At 42.9% G+C, this 18,941-nt stretch overlaps 2 protein-coding genes across 8 annotated transcripts in view; both read left to right on the plus strand.

Moving 5' to 3' along the window:
• LOC124043952 (band 4.1-like protein 5) overlaps positions 1 to 4,621 on the plus strand; it is a 46,998-nt gene extending 42,377 nt beyond the window's left edge. For 3 of the 7 annotated variants that reach the window (XM_046363126.1, XM_046363127.1, XM_046363128.1), the window contains exons 22-26: positions 922 to 1,003; positions 1,150 to 1,242; positions 1,449 to 1,511; positions 1,682 to 1,821; positions 2,554 to 4,621. In XM_046363126.1, coding sequence (XP_046219082.1) covers positions 922 to 1,003; positions 1,150 to 1,242; positions 1,449 to 1,511; positions 1,682 to 1,821; positions 2,554 to 2,620 — 445 coding nt within the window. In that variant the 3' untranslated portion in view covers positions 2,621 to 4,621. Of the gene's footprint in view, positions 1 to 921; positions 1,004 to 1,149; positions 1,243 to 1,448; positions 1,512 to 1,681; positions 1,826 to 2,553 lie in introns of those variants that run through there. The other 4 variants (XM_046363131.1, XM_046363130.1, XM_046363129.1 and 1 more) reach the window with 4 other exon arrangements.
• A 662-nt stretch (positions 4,622 to 5,283) lies between these two features.
• LOC124043954 (receptor activity-modifying protein 1-like) overlaps positions 5,284 to 18,941 on the plus strand; it is a 64,110-nt gene continuing 50,452 nt past the window's right edge. Inside the window, exon 1 of the mRNA XM_046363133.1 lies at positions 5,284 to 5,815. Within this exon, the coding sequence (XP_046219089.1) occupies positions 5,758 to 5,815 (58 nt within the window). The 5' untranslated portion in view covers positions 5,284 to 5,757. The remainder of the gene's footprint in view (positions 5,816 to 18,941) is intronic.

The raw sequence follows: 18,941 nt of genomic DNA on the forward strand, positions 1-18,941 counted from the left end.
CTTTTGCAACGCTAGACAAAGCCAATGAATATATAGCAAAACTTTGGATTTCACACCCATCTCAAAATTAAATGCTATTGACCGTTTTTTTAGAGCTTATTTTCTCCTTCCGCAATGCAGTGTGCCTCGCAAATTGCTGTCCTCGTTATGAAATTATTAACTTGACCCTGTGTATCTAATAATGACCATATACACTGACTGTTTAAAGCAAAACTACCAGAACTATTGCTGATGGTGAACCTGAACAATCACAAAATCAATTGTAAGCCCCGTTCAGCAGGTATAGCAAGATGAGTAGTCTCCAGCAGCTTGCTTTTATTTATTTTCAACAGCAAATTACAGGTTGTCACTACTAATAAAGCCTAATATCGCGCAAACCATTTTAGCATATGAATGTTGGAAGTGCCATGCAGATGTGCAAGATCATGAACAGGCCACTGAGCTCCTATTGGTCAGCGCGTGAAGCTGTTTGACCAGGCTACTGATATTGCCCGGGGTTGTTCGTCATGCAAAAGGTCTTGCAGATCAGTGACTGTCAACACAGCTGCATGCTTAGTTTGACGCTGAAGGAGAGGATGCATCAGTTGTCACAAAAGATGATGTAATTTTCAAAAGGTAGAAAGAATGTAATATGAGCAAAACATTGATTCGTTAAGTTTTGAGTCATTTTTCTAACAGACGCCTGCTACATTTTTGATCAGTTTGGGGTTCACGGACCGATGCACGCATGTCTTAAAGATTTGAATCGTGGACGGATGCGTATCGGTGAATCATTACATCCATGTCTTTGCATATTAAGCACATGTCTAGGATTTTATTTCCATTGAAAATGTGCACGTTAGCCTTGCAATTTCAGTACCTCATCAGACTCTAATGAAATGAAAAACGCTTATCCATCTCTTGTTTCTCTGTTGTCTTCAGTGTTGAGATGGTGACTGCGGATCTCATGCCGTCAGCAACCATGATGGCTGCTGAAATACTTAACGAAGGACTGCCGTCAAAGGTTTCAAATTTAAGCTGTGTTTTGCTTTACCAGTTTCTCGCTTGCGTTGCATATATTAAAACACATCTGAATGCACAGAAATAATTGTATGTCATTTGTGTGAATGTGTGAGCTGTTAATATAGCTGTTGGCTTGTCGCTACGCAGGCCAAACCAGAGGAGCTGGAGATGCCCACCCTGCCGCCGCTGCCAGTCCCGCTGAGTGATAACCTGATAGATTTCTCAGATCCAACCCCAGTAGTAAGTCTGTAGACCCCATCTGCCATAAAATAACCCTCACTGACTCATGTTTTAGCTACTGTAGCTGAATGCGGTTGTCCACAACAGTCAAGACCGAATAATAAACCAGTGTCTTGAAATTTCTATCACAATTGAGTCCATAGGCCTGCAGTATGTTGACAGGTGTGGCACTCTGAGTATAACTCTTGAACGTGGATCTCTTGTAGTTACCACCAGCACCAGTGCAATCTAAGTCCATGATATCACCTCGCTGGATCGTCCCTGCTGCAGTGAGTACTGGTGTCTTCTGGGCTTTAGTGCTCCTGTCTGTCTTTAGTCTGTTCATGATGGACTGACCTCTGGGCCTAAGTATGTCTGTCTTTTTAGTCTGTCTGTCCATAGTCCATCCCTCATAGAGACTGACCCAGTCCACTTTCCTTCTCCTCCCATTCTAATGCAGCCGCCCACTGCCATCTTTACTAACGGCCTCCTTGACCCCTCTGCCAAGACCGCTGCCCCTCTCCTACCTGAAGGGGGGGCTATTGCCCCAACCCTGCACCCCCATCTGTTCTCTCAAACTCACAATGTGATTGCCACAAGGTAAATCAGTCATGACACATCATCATCGCTGCCTTGTCCTAGTGCTGTTTTGATCATCTCATCTGGACATTGTGTTCATGGCAGCTAGTCTTAGTTGCTATGCGCTTTTCGCACCATGTCATATGCTATATTTAGTATGCTGTGTAGAGAGTAGACCAAATAATTCCCCTTGTTATTAATGGAAGCTTGTTGTGTTTAACATCCCCATTGCCTTAATTATGTTCCTGATGAGCTTCCATATCTTGTTCTAATAACATGGTGAAGGCTAGAGCTTGATTATTGACTTTATACTACTTCTCTGCACAAGTTATGAAGTTTGGTTATACTGCTGAATTAACTCTGTTAGTTAGGATTAATGTTGTGGACTCTAGAAGGTAGTAGGCTTTCTGGGTTTGCCATTTTTACAATTACAAAAAAGCAGCGCTCGCGTCAAGTAAGTTGTAGCATTTCACTGTTAGGTCTACTACACCTGTTGTATTCGGCGCATTTGACAAATACAATGTGATTTGATTTCTGCTGCAGCCAGGTCTCCTGAAACAATATACGTAGGATGATGGATATGCACTTTCTCATTTTGGTTTCTCATTACGTTGTGTTCTCTTTCATCCCATTATACTGGTTAGCAATACAATATTACTGTTCTACTAGAATATTACTATTATACATGACTGTATGTTGTGCACACTGAAAGGTAGGAGTTCCGGGCTTTTCATTGTGTTCTCCTCTCACCAGCATTGCTGCCCAGGTACCCAAGAAGGACGGCACAAAGCCCAAAGGTCTGTTGACCACTGAGCTCTGAGAGGGAATCAGGCGGGCTAGCTTCTGCCCTGCTCACAACAATTATGTCCTATTCCTGGCATTCCCAAACTAGTGGGCTACTTCCCACCCTTAACACAAGATTAATATTTTACTGCATTTCCAAAACTAGGGAAAGTTCCTGCCCTAGTTACAACCAGAAACTCCTCCTATGGCATTCCCAAACAATTCCCAAACCAGCTGCAATCATGAAATTGGATTATTGGAATTCTTTCTTACTACAGTCCAGTTTGGAGAAGTATTTATTATTTCATTCTTTTTTCTATTTTAGTACTTTAGTTGTGTCACTGGTCCTCTCATAAGCATTCCTAATGACCTACACAGTGCACACACCGTTCTTTTAGATATGTTTATAGCAGGAAGGGACTGCAATAAATGCTGAGAGCTAAGGAAGAGGACAAAGCAAAGATGACCATGTCTGACTGGACTCTGAGACTATTTTGACACCCTTTGGCATTGGGTACATTCCTGTGTTCAGCACACCACCTCCACACAGCCCATTCAGGGAGATGATCTGTCAACCTGAGGCTGCCTACCTGGATGAAGAACCACTGTAGCAAAGAACCTAGCCTCATCACTGTACCTCAAACTGCTGAATTAAATTGGAGCACTGGACCTGGACTCTCGATAGGATGGGCAATGACTTTCTACTGACATTTTACTTTCTTCAATTTCATTTTGTCCTGTTTTTTCCCCTTTTGCTTTTTTTAAGTGAGTTGTATTGATCAAGCGCCAGCATTTAGTGTTCGGTTAGGACCTGGCTTTCACTAGAATGTTCTGATCCAGATTATGACTCGATCATCTGAGGATGACGACGGCAATCTGTAGCATGCAGGTATGAATTGAACCACGAACAAGTAAAGCCTAAAACGTTATACCTTTTCTATCTCCATATAAAAACTCTAGCTACGACCTGCCTTACTTAGCTAGCTCAATGTGAAATTCTGATTGTAACTTTATACAAGGAACTACTAATACTTCTATTATTACCCCTGTGTCTAGGCCTATACTTACTGTACTTTTTATTTTTTGTGTTACTATGTAATTTCTCATCATGTCGTCTTGACACTGTTTCTGGCTGTGGTCATCAATGACTCTCAGGCTTGACACAAGAAATAGGCCTATCACATACTGGCACCCCATTGGTTCTTCTCCAGACTAACCCAATCACATCTAGGATCTCTGGCGGTACGAATGAGTCGGTCAACTGTATTATTGACTCACATAAATGTATTTCAGGTATCAGACTTTTTATGTTGCCTCTGCGGATGGTAGATCAGAAGTAGATATTTTGCGAGGCTGTGTGCAGTAGAGGTAAAAGCAGAAGGAATTATTTTAAATACTGCTCATTTGAACAAGTAAACTGTGAGCTATTAACACCCATCTCAACAGAAAAGTCTTAAACATCACATTTATTTCATTTTTTGTGAATTTTCAGAATAATTGATGGTTTGTTGATTTATGTTTTCGCTGGAAGACTTAAAAGAACGGCCAAGCGTTGTAGTACTATCTCTCTTTCTCAACTGGCTGTATCATGAGTTATCTAAACTGATTTGCCTGGCAAGAACAATTCTGTGTCATATAAATGATTTATATCTGCATCAGAAATTGTAGAGAGAGTGATTGACCAACATGAGTGCTCTGTGTAACCTACCTAATAACGTTTCTTTTTGCCTCTGTATCTGAGATGAGACTTCTCTTGGTTAGAAATTATACTTCACCGTGTAAGTGCAATTTCGCTGTAGCTCTTCTACGTTAATTTATTCCTCTTTTTGTAAGAGCACCCTTATTCACGCTGTATTTAAGTTGTTTGTAGATGTAAAAAATTGCTCTAGGTATTGTCACCGCACCAATTTGTATCATGTACATTGATCATCATTTACTTTTGAAGGATATGTAGACTATTAAGCCAGTAGCAATTTTGTACAATGTAGTAAATTCTTCAAGTAAAAAGTATTCAAAGAAAAAACGAGTGTTGAGTTCTTCCAATTTATATATCTGGGCCTTGTCTCTACTCCGACAAATAAATAAAAAACGTGAATCCTATGTCCATCAGCATCAATTGGAACTGTTTATTGGTGCTGCAGGAGCTGTAATTCTGTGTTAGCACGTGGTAACACTAGAGGGCAGCATTAGGTGATGTTGGACTCTGCCTTTTTAATTATCAACCCTGTCTGTTTAGAGCTCTGGTTTAACACTACACTTCATTTGACCCATGGGATTGGTATCTATTATTATTTTATTTTTTTATACTTAATTGTAATTTTGTCATGTAAAGACATTGCCTATTTCTTAACATATAGGCTAAAATGTATATTGATACCATGTACCTTTTATGTAGTAGTTGTGTTGTCTAATATAGTATCAGGTTAAAAATCGCACCAGGCAGATACTGAGCACTTCACTTTTTATTTTACGTCATGTTCATTTGAATGCATAAAAGGTCAAATATCGTCACCTTTTTCCTGTACAGTACTGAGCATAATAATGAAGTCCTTCCAACAGTAGTCACCCACTTCCTTATCCCCAGACCCCAGAATAGCCTGCATTCTGTTTAGGCTCCCGTGGCTCTCTGTTGGTATACTGTCAAGAGAATTTACGCTCGAGACCCACCAGTTCACTGGTGGCGCAGGCTCTTTTCCGGCTCAGTGCGTCTCGTACGCGCAATGGTTTGTTGGAGTTGCCAAGTACCTCGTAGTGAACACGAATCTTGCGCCAGATTTTTGGACTGTCTTTATGGACTTGGTCAAATTTGACTTGTCCAGTCGCGATGTTGGCTTAATGTATTTCAATGATAACGAATCTATTTCGTAAAGACAACTGACGGGATAGGCTACTCGGAAAGGGAACTCCCGACAACCCGAAGCATGTGTACCTCTCCAGAGTTATTTTTTTGCGCAAGGTGATAGTGACGGTGAAGACAGTTGAGCTGCCTTTTCTAGTTGGCTAAGAGGAACGAGTCAAATACTTATGGATTACTACCCTATGGTTATTTGACAGGGTCGCCTCGATCTTAAAGTGGAACATTAGGGAGGACACTTGTGAGGCTTTATCGTCTGTTTCACACATCTTAACGCTTTTCCAACTTCTGGCATTGGACAACAGTTTTGAAGGAAGATCATGGCATCGGAAACCACTCCAGTGTTGTCGAAACAGGTGTTACTTTGGCTGGTTGTAGGTGAGTTTTGGAGAAAGGCAAGAGGGTAGCGCAGGGCATCACTATCCCTCAAGGCTTTTGCTCCTTTTCTACAGATGGCCGGACATGAAAGAGAATTTATGAACGATGTCCAAAACATCCGATAGAAACAGCAAAAGTGGTTATCATAAAGTATTGAAATAACCCTTTCCAGGTGGGTTAACAATATATGCAACCGATTAATATTATTCAAAAAGAGATCTTATATTCAAGAATAATATACAAATAACGATTAGGACCACACGTGCTTGTTTGATGCCATATGGTTGTTTTATATATGTGTGTGTGTGTGTGTAAACTCAGCAAAAAAAGAAACGTCCTCACTGTCAACTGCATTTATTTTCAGCAAACTTAACGTGTATATATTTGTATGAACATAAGATTCAACAACTGATACATAAACTGAAAAAGTTCCACAGATGTGACTAACAGCAATGGAATAATGTGTCCCTGAACAAAGGGGGTCAACATCAAAAGTAAGTCAGTATCTGGTGTGGCCACCAGCTGCATTAAGTACTGCAGTGCATCTCCAAGGCACCTGCAAGTTCCTGGACATTTCTGGGGGGAATGGCCCTAGCCCTCACCCTCCAATCTAACAGGTCCCAGACCTGTTAGATTGGCCATGGCAGAACACTGACATTTCAGTCTTGCAGGAAATCATGCACACAACGAGCAGTATAGCTGGTGGCATTATCATGCTGGGGGGTCATGTCACGATGAGCCTGCAAGAAGGGGATCACATGAGGAGGATGTCTTCCCTGTAACGCACAGCGTTGACATTGCTTGCAATGACAACAAGCTCAGTACCATGATGCTGTGACACACCGCCCCAGACCATGACGGACCCTCCACCTCCAAATAGATCTCGCTCCAGAGTACAGGCCTCGGTGTAACACTCATTCCTTTGACGATAAACGCGAATCTGGTGAGACAAGACCGCGCCACGTCAGAGAAGAGTACTTTTTGCCAGTCTGGTCCAGCGACGGTGGGTTTGTGCCCATAGGTGATGTTGTTGCCGGTGATGTCTGGTGAGGACCTGGCTTACAACAGGCCTACAAGTCCTCAGTCCAGCCTCTCTCTGCCTATTGCGGACAGTCTGAGCACTGATGGCGGGATTGTGCATTCTTGGTGTTACTCGAGCAGTTGTTGCCATCCTGTACCTGACCCACAGGTTTGATGTTCGGATGTACCGATCCTGTGCAGGTGTTGTTACACATGTTACACATGGTCTGCCAATGCGAGTACGATCAGCTGTCTCCCTGTAGCGCTGTCTTAGGCGTCTCACAGTACGGACATTGCAATTTCTTGCCCCTATAGTCCTCATGCTTCCTTGCAGCATGCCTAAGGCACGTTCACGCAGATGGGCAGGGACCCTTGGCATCTTTCTTTTTGTGTTTTTCGGAGTCAGTAGAAAGGCCTCTTTTAGTGTACTAAGTTTTCATAACTGTGACCTTAATTGCCTACCGTCTATAAGATGTTAGTGTCTTAACGACCGTTCCACAGGTGCACATCAATTAATTCATTATGGTTTATTGAACAAGAATGGGAAACAGTGCTTTTAACCCTTTACAATGAACGTCTGTGAAGTTATTTTGATTTTTTTTTATCATCTTTGAAAGACAGTGTCGTGAAAAAGAGACTTATTTTTTTTGTTGAGTTATATATACTGCTCAAAAAAATAAGGGAACAGTTAAACAACACAATGTAACTCCAAGTCTATCACACTTCTGTGAAATCAAAATGTCCACTTAGGAAGCAACACTGACAATAAATGTCACATGCTGTTGTGCAAATGGAATAGACAACAGGTGGAAATTATAGGCAATTAGCAAGACACCCCCAATAAAGGAGTGGTTCTGCAGGTGGTGACCAGACCACTTCTCAGTTCCTATGCTTCCTGGCTGATGTTTTGGTCACTTTTGAATGCTGGCGGTGCTTTCACTCTAGTGGTAGCATGAGACGGAGTCTACAACCCACACAAGTGGCTCAGGTAGTGCAGCTCATCCAGAATGGGACATCAATGCGAGCTGTGGCAAGAAGGTTTGCTGTGTCTGTCACCGTAGTGTCCAGAGCATGGAGGCGCTACCAGGAGACGTGGAGGAGGGCAACAACACAGCAGCAGGACCGCTACCTCCACCTTTGTGCAAGGAGGAGCACTGACAGAGCCCTGCAAAATGACCTCCAGCAGGCCACAAATGTGCATGTGTCTGCTCAAACGGTCAGAAACAGACTCCATGAGGGTGGTATGAGGGCCCGACGTCCACAGGTGGGGGTTGTGCTTACAGCCCAACACCGTGCAGGACGTTTGGCATTAGCCAGAGAACACCAAGATTGGCAAATTCGCCACTGGCGCCCTTTGCTTTTCACAGATGAAAGCAGGTTCACACTGAGCACATGTGACAGTCTGGAGACGCCGTGGAGAACGTTCTGCTGCCTGCAACATCCTCCAGCATGACGGTTTGGCGATGGGTCAGTCATGGTGTGTGTGTGTGTGTGTGTGTGTGTGTGTGTGTGTGTGTGTGTGTGTGTGTGTGTGTGTGTGTGTGTGTGTGTGTGTGTGTGTGTGTGTGTGTGTGTGTGTGTGTGTGTGTGTGTGTGTGTGTGTGTGTGTGTGCGTGCGTGCGTGCGTGCGTGCGTGCGCGTGTGTGTGTGGGGCATTGATGCTATGGACTGGCCCGCCCGTTCCGCAGACCTGAATCCAATTGAGCACATCTGGGACATTATGTCTTGCTCCATCCACCAATGGCACGTTGCACCACAGACTGTCCAGGAGTTGGCGGATGCTTTAGTCCTGGTCTGGGAGGAGATCCCTCAGGAGACCATCCGCCACCTCATCAGGAGCATTCCCAGGCATTGTAGGGAGGTCATACAGGCACGTGGAGGCCACACACACTACTGAGCCTCATTTTGACTTGTTTTAAGGACATTACATCAAAGTTGGATCAGCCTGTAGTGTGGTATTCCACTTTAATGTTGAGTGTGACTCCAAATCCAGACCTCCATGGGTTGATAAAGTTGATTTCCATTAATAATATTTGTGTGATTTTGTTGTCAGGACATTCAACTATGTAAAGAAAAATGCATTTAATAAGAATATTTCATTCATTCAGATCTAGGATGTGTTATTTTAATGTTCCCTTTATTTTTTTGAGCAGTATATGTGTGTGTGTGTGTGTGTGTGTGTGTGTGTGTGTGTGTGTGTGTGTGTGTGTGTGTGTGTGTGTGTGTGTGTGTGTGTGTGTGTGTGTGTGTGTGTGTGTGTGTGTGTGTGTGTGTGTGTACATACATGCATGACTCTATATGGGAAGTAATTCATGAAGCCTAATTTTAAAAATATCATATGGGTATTTGCATAACATTTTGTGAAAGGAGAATGGTCCAGGAGGATGATCTTGTCAACATGATGCAATTTTGACAAGTCATAAAGCCTGTCTTTGAATAGGACAACATTTTGACTTAACAGCAAGGTGATGGTGCTCAAAACAGACCCATCCACACAGGTCAATTTTATCTAATGCATGGGGCCCTCCTGCTGTAGGGAAATAGTGCACACATCTTAACCAGTCTACTGTGCTCAAGTCTGAGAAGGTGTGCTGCTGTCTGTGCACACCTAAGGGTCCAACTCAAGGTGTCATAACAAATCATACCGACTTTGGGAGCATCAATATCATGGTTTGCGTTTTCAACAACACAATAAATAGACTGTCAATCTCGACTGAAAAAGAATGCATCACTCCCTACATTGTAGGTATACCCAGTATCGACGGTTTGGCAATCTCCGAATGTCATTCAACTTTGGGGCGTTTGGTAACAGATGCCTCTTTCCATTCATCAAATTCCCACTGCGCAGTTTGGATTGATATATGGATTTTATTTGACAGTCTTAAAAAACCTATACATACATACAGTACCAGTCAAAGGTTTGGACACTTACTCATTCAAGGGTTTTTCTTTATTTGTACTACATTGTAGAATGAAGACAAACTATGAAATAACACATTTCATTCTCCTCTGAACAGTTGATGTTCAGATGTCTCTGTTACTTGACCTCTGTGAAGCATTTATTTGGGCTGCAATTTCTGGGGCTGGTAACTCTAATGACCTTATCCTCTGCGGCAGAGGTAACTTTGGATCTTCCTTTCCTGCGGCGGTCCTCATGAGAGCCAGTTTCATGATAATGCTTGATGTATTTTGCGACTGCACTTGAAGAAACTTTCAAAGTTCTCTAAATTTAGCAGATTCTGACCTTCATGTCTTAAAGTAATGAAGGACTGTCGTTTCTCTTTGCTTATTTGAGCTGTTCTTGCCATAATATGGACTTGGTATTTTATCAAATAGGGCTATCTTCTTTATACCACCCCTACCTAGTTACAACACCACTGATTGGCTCAAATGCATTAAGAAGGAAGGAAATACCTCAAATTAACTTTTAACAAGGCACACCTGTTAATTGAAATCAATTCCAGGTGACTACCTTATGAAGCTGGTTGAGAGAAGAGATGTTATCAAGGCAAGGGGTTGTTACTTAGAAGAATCTCATATAAAATATATTTTGATTTGTTTAACAGTTTTGGTTACTACATGATTCCATGTGTTATTTCGTAGTTTGTTTTCAATATTATTCTACAATGTAGAAAATGGTAAACATAAAGAAAGTCTTGACTGGTACCGTGTGTATATGTGTATAATATATATATATATATATATATATTTTGTACAAATATTTTAAAACGTTACCAGGATTGAGCAATAAAGTTGGATTTATTTCTATTCTGGTCCCTATTTTTTATTTTTTTTGCTTAAATAGGCCCCTTTTTTTTACATAAATACCTATACAATTACATATGTAGACACAGTTCAGAGAGAGAGACAAAAAAGTTTATACTGTTCATACCTTAGCCAGCTTTTGACATTCTTTTTAAAGTTGTTATGGTCGGTATGGCTCTGAGTTGCTTTGTTAGCATGTTCAACTTAACAGCTCAGGTATATTTAAATGTGTTATCAGATAGACTTATATTTAAAACTGTGAATATTAGGCTCTGGTGTTATACTGGTGGACATCTCTAACAAATTAAAAATAGTTGGGTAGGTACCTGGGGGCTTAGTCCGTGATAATTATGTGGACCAGACCAAGTTGTATTAATACTACTTGTTTTTCCACAGATATCCAGCCTAGCTGCTTAAAATGCCCGACATCCAAATGAGTATGAGGGGGAGTTTAAGTACCATTCTTACAAGCTTGTTTTGACTCGTCTGTTAAAAAGGGTTCCAAAAGGGTTCTTCAGCTGTCTCCATAGGAGAACTCTTTTTGGTTCCAGGTAGAACCCTCTGTAGAAAGGGTTTTACATTCAAAAAATGTAGAACTAGGAATAGATATGGTTCACTCCAGACTTGTCTGCCCTTGATCAGCACAAAAACATCCTGTGGCGTTTTGCATTGGCATCGAATAGCCCCCGTGATATGCAACTTTTTAGGGAAGTTAGGAACCAATATACACAGGCAGTTAGGAAAGCTAATATAAATTTGCATCCTGTAGTACAAACTCAAAAAAGTTCTGGTACACTGTAAAGTCCATGGAGAACAAGAGCACCTACTCCCAGCTGCTCACCGCACTGAGGCTTGGAAACACTGTCGCTACCGATAAATCCACAATAATTGAGAATTTCAATAAGCATTTTTCTACGGCTGGCCATGCTTTCCACCTGGCTACCCCTATCCCGGTCAACAGCCCTGCACTCCCCACAGCAACTTGCCCAAACCTCCCCCACTTCTCCTTCACCCAAATCCAGATAGCTGATGTTCTGAAAGAGTTGCAAAATCTGGACCCCTACAAATCAGCCGGGCTAGACAATCTGGGCCCTCTCTTTCTAAAATTATCTGCTGAAATTATTGCAACCCCTATTACTAGCCTGTTCAACCTCTCTTTCATATCGTCTGAGATTCCCATAGATTGAAAAGCTGCCGCAGTCATCCCCCTCTTCAAAGGGGGAGACACTCTAGACCCAAACTGCTACAGACCTATATCTATTCTACCCTGCCTTTCTAAGGTCTTTTGAAAGCTAAGTTAACAAACAGATTACCGACCATTTTGAATCTCACCGTACCTTCTCCGCTATGCAATCTGGTTTCAGAGCTGGTCATGGGTGCACCTCAGCCACCCTCAAGGTCCTTAACGATATCATAACCGCCATCTATAAGAGACATTACTGTGCAGCCGTATTCATCGACCTGGCTAAGGCTTTCGACTCTGTCAATCACAACATTCGTATTGGCGGACTCAACAGCCTTGGTTTCTCAAATGATTGCCTCGCTTGGTTCATCAACTACTTCTCCGATAGAGTTCAGTATGTCAAATCGGAGGGCCTGTTGTCCGGACCTCTGGCAGTCTCTATGGCGGTGCTACAGGGTTCAATTCTCGGGCTGACTCTTTTCTCTGTGTACGTCAATGATGTCGTTCTCTCTGCTGGTGATTATTTGATCCACCTCTACACAGACGACACCATTCTGTATACCGCCGGCCCTTCGTTGGACACTGTGTTATCTAACCTCCAGACGAGCTTCAATGCCATACAACTCTCCTTCCGTGGCCTCCAACTGCTCTTAAATGCAAGTAAAACTAAGTGCATGCTCTTCAACAGATCGCTGCCCGCACCTGCCCGCCCATCCAGCATCACTACTCTTGACAGTTCTGACTTAGAATATGTGGACAACTACAAATACCTAGGTCTCTGGTTAGACTGTAAACTCTCCTTCCAGACTCACATTAAACATCTTAAAATCTAGAATTGGCTTCCTATTTCGCAACAAAGCATCCTTCACTCATGCTGCCAAACATACCCTCGTAAAACTGACCATCCTACCAATCCTCGACTTCAGCGGTCATTTACAAAATAGCCTCCAACACTCTACTCAGGCAAATGGATGCAGTCTATCACAGTGCCATCCGTTATGTCATCAAAGCCCCATATACTACCCACCATTGTGACCTGTATGATCTCATTTGCTGGCCCTCGCCTCATACTCATCACCAAACCCACTGGCTCCAGGTCATCTACAAGTCTCTGCAAGGTAAAGCCTGCCTTATTTCAGCTCACTTGTCACCATAGTAGCACCCACCCGTAGCACACGCTCCAGCAGGTATATCTCACTGGTCACCCCCAAAGCCAATTCTTCCTTTGGCTGCCTCTCCTCCCAGTTCTCTGCTGCCAATGACTGGAACGAACTGCAAAAATCACTGAAGCTGGAGACTCTTACCTCCCTCACTAGCTTTAAGCACCAGCTGTCAGAGCAGCTCACAGATCACTGCACCTGTACATATATCATCTGTAAATAGCCCCATCCAATCTATCTTATCCCATACTGTATTTATTTATCTATCTTGCTCCTTTGCACCCCAGTATCTCTACTTGCACATTCATCTTCTGCACATCCTACCATTCCAGCGTTTAATTGCTATATTGTAATTACTTTGCCACCATATTGCCTTACCTCTCTTATCCTACCTCATTTCCACATGCTGTATATAGATTTTTCTACTGTATTATTGATCGTATGTTTGATTTTCCCATGTGTAACTCTGTTGTTGTATGTGTCGAACTGCTTTGCTTTATCTTGGCCAGGTTGCAGTTGCAAATGAGAACTTGTTCTCAACTAGCCTACCTGGATAAATAAAGGTAAAATAAAAAACCTGCAACAAATGTTTCTTCTATGGGGACAGCCGAAGAACCCTTTAAGGTTCTAGATAGCACCTTTTCTTCTAAGAGTGTAGCTTATTCTTTAGATGTGTGGAGCTTGCAAGAGTCTTTAGGGTGTCTATAGCTAGGTTTCCATCCAATTGGTGTCAGATTTTCATGTGAATATTCTAAAATGCGCATTTTCTCATCAGACTTATGTTTCCACCTAATTAATTTGTTGCAGATAAGCAACATGAGCATAAATTGCTTTTGCTGTTCAATTTTAATGTACCAAATAAAAAATACAAGAAGTCTATTGATGCATCGGTGCGTCAATCTAATTAACATTTTTAAAAATCCCAATTTTTTAAATCATCAGTTTAAGCTAGAGATATGTGTTGTTTTTTAGTATGGGATGCATCTAAATCCACCCTATCAGCCTGTGTCCGCCTTCCACATCTGCGGTGGAAAGTGCTGAGCTACAGCGCTGTTTGTCAGACCCGGGTTACGGTCCAAACACTTAACACACACCCTATCCCCTCAGCCCTCAAATTAAGTGGACACTTTCTGAAGGCGTATCATGACGTCTGATGGGTATACACTTGCAGGGCAAGGGAGGAAGGAATGATTTTTAAATGGACCTCCGTTTGCCGGTAATTCGTCACTCGTTCATTTTGCGATGATTGTTTTTCAGCCACCGATAGCTTGTGGGTGCTTTATATGCGCTACAGTCAATTATGAGAGCATGTTTACTGATATTAAATATATCATTATTAATATAAGCCTACTGTATGATAACAAGCAAATTAACTAACGGTAGCTTGCCTAGCTGAAACTTCTGAAGAAGGAAAAAGTTTTATTTCTACAATTTCCAAAAGATAACCAAACAAAAATCGATTATTTACAACACGTGTTTGTGCATAAGTAGCACAATTTTGAACTTGTTTGTTTTTATTTACACTTATGTTGACTTCTCCATTTGTTATTTTTATGTTTTCGCTGACTTTTCTTAGCGGATGTGCATTCGTTGCGAATTGAAGTATGGAGAGTTTCAGGCCCGGGAGTGAACATAATTGTACACTCGCAAAGCCAACTAAAAACGAGGGCTGAGGGGCTTACAATGCAAAATTCCCTTGCTTGGCTAATCATTTGGACCACCCTCCAAGATGGCGACGGGGTAATAGTCGACGGTGAGCAATAGTCGACGGTGTGTCTTTTAAATGTTTGGACCGCAACCCAGGAGACATCCCGAAAATTGGTCTTCTCACGAAAACTGTAGCATACGAACGGTATGTTCTACTAACTAATATGAGCCCACTATGGAAAGACGAGACTCTCACGAAAACGATGGTGTTCTACGTTTTGCTCTGACTCTCACAAATACTTGTCTGAAGATAACCCATACAAATGTATGGAGGTGGTTCTGTGCCATCAAAAAAATCAGGTTAAATATGAGTCCAAAAACCGAAATATTTCCTGAGCTTTCTTATAGCTCCTAGATATAGGTCAGACACTTTTAAACCTTATTCCTTATGATTTCTGTTACTTTATTTAAAGACCTTATAAACTGTCGTAGACCCACAACTAGTCCAAGTGGAATTGAACATTCAAATCACGGGCATTTTGCGCCGTTATTCAAATGACATTTTCACTGCTGCCTGGAGTATAATTTTGTACTCACTTGAAAACAATAATATAATGATTTATTGCATTGTGGTGTTCTAGGCTAGTCTAGGTAGGATAATTGTGTTGTCCCTAAACGAGATCGAAAGGGAAGCTTTTTGAGCTGAGTGTCTCATATCTTCACCGTTCTTTCATGCACAACGTTCTTGTGGATTCATATTGAAAATGGATGCAGCTTTGAATGCTTTTATGTGTGGTATGATTGCTAGTTAGTATATTGCAGATCTGGACAAACAAACCACCTACCCCTATTGTCACTATGAATGGTGGATGGAGGGCAGGATAGACAGTTATATCGGCTGGTAGACTATATTCACCTGTGATAAAGTGAAAGTTAGTGTGTATGGGAAGTACCGAAACACTTTGATATAGGGGAGGTGCATGCAAAGAGATGAGACAATTTGTCTAGGATGGAAGAAATTATGTAGTAAAACCAACGAAAGAGTGAATGTAAACCAGGGGAAAAAAACTCACTACTTTCCCCTGTGCCCCATTAAAAAACACACACAACCCTCCCCCTGTGCCCCATTAAAAAACACACACAACCCTCCCCCTGTGCCCCATTAAAAAACACACACAACCCTCCCCCTGTGCCCCATTAAAAAACACACACAACCCTCCCCCTGTGCCCCATTAAAAAACACACACAACCCTCCCCCCATGTGCCCCATTAAAAAAAAACACACACAACAACCCTCCCCTGTGCCCCATTAAAAAACACACACAACCCTCCCCCTGTGCCCCATTAAAAACACACACAACCCTCCCCCTGTGCCCCATTAAAAAACACACACAACCCTCCCCTGTGCCCCATTAAAAAACACACACAACCCTCCCCTGTGCCCCATTAAAAACACACACAACCCTCCCCCCCCATGTGCCCCATTAAAAAACACACACAACCCTCCCCTGTGCCCCATTAAAAACACACACAACCCTCCCCCTGCCCCATTAAAAAACACACACAACCCTCCCCCTGTGCCCCATTAAAAACACACAACAACCCTCCCCCTGTGCCCCATTAAAAAACACACACAACCCTCCCCTGTGCCCCATTAAAAAACACACACAACCCTCCCCTGTGCCCCATTAAAAAACACACACAACCCTCCCCCCTGTGCCCCATTAAAAAAAACACACACAACCCTCCCCCTGTGCCCCATTAAAAAACACACACAACCCTCCCCCTGTGCCCCATTAAAAAACACACACAACCCTCCCCTGTGCCCCATTAAAAAACACACACAACCCTCCCCTGTGCCCCATTAAAAAACACACACAACCCTCCCCTGTGCCCCATTAAAAAACACACACAACCCTCCCCCTGTGCCCCATTAAAAAACACACACAACCCTCCCCATTAAAAAACACACACAACCCTGTGCCCCATTAAAAAACACACACAACCCTCCCCTGTGCCCCATCCCCAACCCTCCCCCTGTGCCCCATTAAAAAACACACACAACCCTCCCCCCTGTGCCCCATTAAAAACACACACAACCCTCCCCCTGTGCCCCATTAAAAACACACACAACCCTCCCCCCCATGCCCCATTAAAAACACACACAACCCTCCCCTGTGCCCCATTAAAAAACACACACAACCCTCCCCTGTGCCCCATTAAAAAACACACACAACCCTCCCCCTGTGCCCCATTAAAAACACACACAACCCTCCCCTGTGCCCCATTAAAAAACACACAACCCTCCCCCTGTGCCCCATTAAAAAACACACACAACCCTCCCCCTGTGCCCCATTAAAAAACACACACAACCCTCCCCCTGTGCCCCATTAAAAACACACAACACATTAAAAACCACACAACCCCCCTGTGCCCCATTAAAAAACACACACAACCCTCCCCCCTGTGCCCCATTAAAAAACACACACAACCCTCCCCCTGTGCCCCATTAAAAAACACACACAACCCTCCCCTGTGCCCCATTAAAAAACACACACAACCCTCCTCCCCTGTGCCCCATTAAAAAACACACACAACCCTCCCCCCCATGTGCCCCATTAAAAACACACACAACCCTCCCCCTGTGCCCCATTAAAAAACACACACAACCCTCCCCCTCCCCCCCCCATTAAAAAACACACACAACCCTCCCCCCCCTGTGCCCCATTAAAAAACACACACAACCCTCCCCTGTGCCCCATTAAAAAACACACACAACCCTCCCCTGTGCCCCATTAAAAAACACACACAACCCTCCCCTGTGCCCCATTAAAAAACACACACAACCCTCCCCTGTGCCCCATTAAAAACACACACAACCCTCCCCCTGTGCCCCATTAAAAAACACACACAACCCTCCCCCTGTGCCCCATTAAAAAACACACAACCCTCCCCCTGTGCCCCATTAAAAAACACACACAACCCTCCCCCAAAGCAAAAATAAAGTTTGACAACTGTGTATGCCTCATACGGTACTGTAATGATCCGTAATGTTTAGTTGTGTGTGACAGTCATAACTGCAGTAGGCCACTGTGTGATATGACCCATACCACAGCTCCTACCTTTAAATAAGACCTGTCTCACAAGTCTCATTTAAACTCTCAGGACTGAGTGTGTAGAAATGGGAACGTTTCATTCCAAAACATTCCTCCCTAGTGTTTTGTTCAATATAGAACCTCAATCAATACCCATGACCTTTTGTGTTAAATGCTTTGTCCACACACGACGAGTCTCATTTAAACTCTCGGGACTGAGTGTGTAGATATGGGAACGTTTCATGCCAAAACATTCCTCCCTAGTGTTTTGTTCATTACAGAACTTCAATCAATACACATGACATTTTGTGCTAAATGCTGTGTCCACACACTACTGTACTCCGAGTCCTGGCTGAACATCCCAAGAAAATCATATTAAAAACAAGCTCAGACTATTTCAATGGCCTGTCTCGGTCTCTATCATTCCCCTGTTGTCTAAATAAAGCTTAAGCAATTACCTGAGGGTGGAATTCCACTCTCCTTGAGAAATGGAAGTTAGCAGTGTGTTTAAAAAAAAAATGTTTGTTATCTGTCCTGAACTCAGTTTGATCCATGCTTATATTTTAGCTACAGTGTGGTTGTAATTAAAAATGTAGAAATACCGAAAGGGCTTCTGCTCCTGAATAATGAGTAACTGAGGGCCGTTGCTGGATTAGAACTAGCATTCTTGGGTGACGCAAACACTTCAAATAAGAAACAGTTTAATGCATCTGTAAACCCAGATTGCGCTGCTTTCTCCCCATGAAGCACACCAGCATTTCTTTCCCATTTGAGGTTATGCTCTGGCAAGGACTAAAATCTCAAATTGAACTAAGTTTATATGCATGTTGGCATGTTGCAAAGCCGTGTCTTCTGTTATTTCTCAGTTCTGTTCCATTGGAACGCAGACCTTTTAAACCCTGTTTTTCATCATTACGTGACATTACTGAGTTAATCAAGCGTTCAATCAGAGATGCTGACAAGGCTGAGGTATTGACTTGGAGTGGAACATTTGAGCAGGAGGATGAGAAGGAAGAGGGAGGCGAAGGGGGTGAAGCTAAGTAGCTTAGGAGACAGAGCGTCTACCGCTGGTAGGGAATAAAACCATGACCCCATGGGGGTGATGACAGCAGGGAAGAGAAATGTCAAGTGTTCCTCTCCTCCCTTTCAGAGCTGGCTTTGTGTGGCAGTCACCACCGAGTCTCTCTTAGATTTATTACCCTCACACGAGAAGCAAGTGAGCTCCCCGCTACTCTCTGGCCCTCTACCTAACACGC

This window comes from Oncorhynchus gorbuscha, linkage group LG09 (genome assembly GCF_021184085.1).
Source record: "Oncorhynchus gorbuscha isolate QuinsamMale2020 ecotype Even-year linkage group LG09, OgorEven_v1.0, whole genome shotgun sequence".
Classification (NCBI taxonomy): Eukaryota; Metazoa; Chordata; class Actinopteri; order Salmoniformes; family Salmonidae; genus Oncorhynchus; species Oncorhynchus gorbuscha.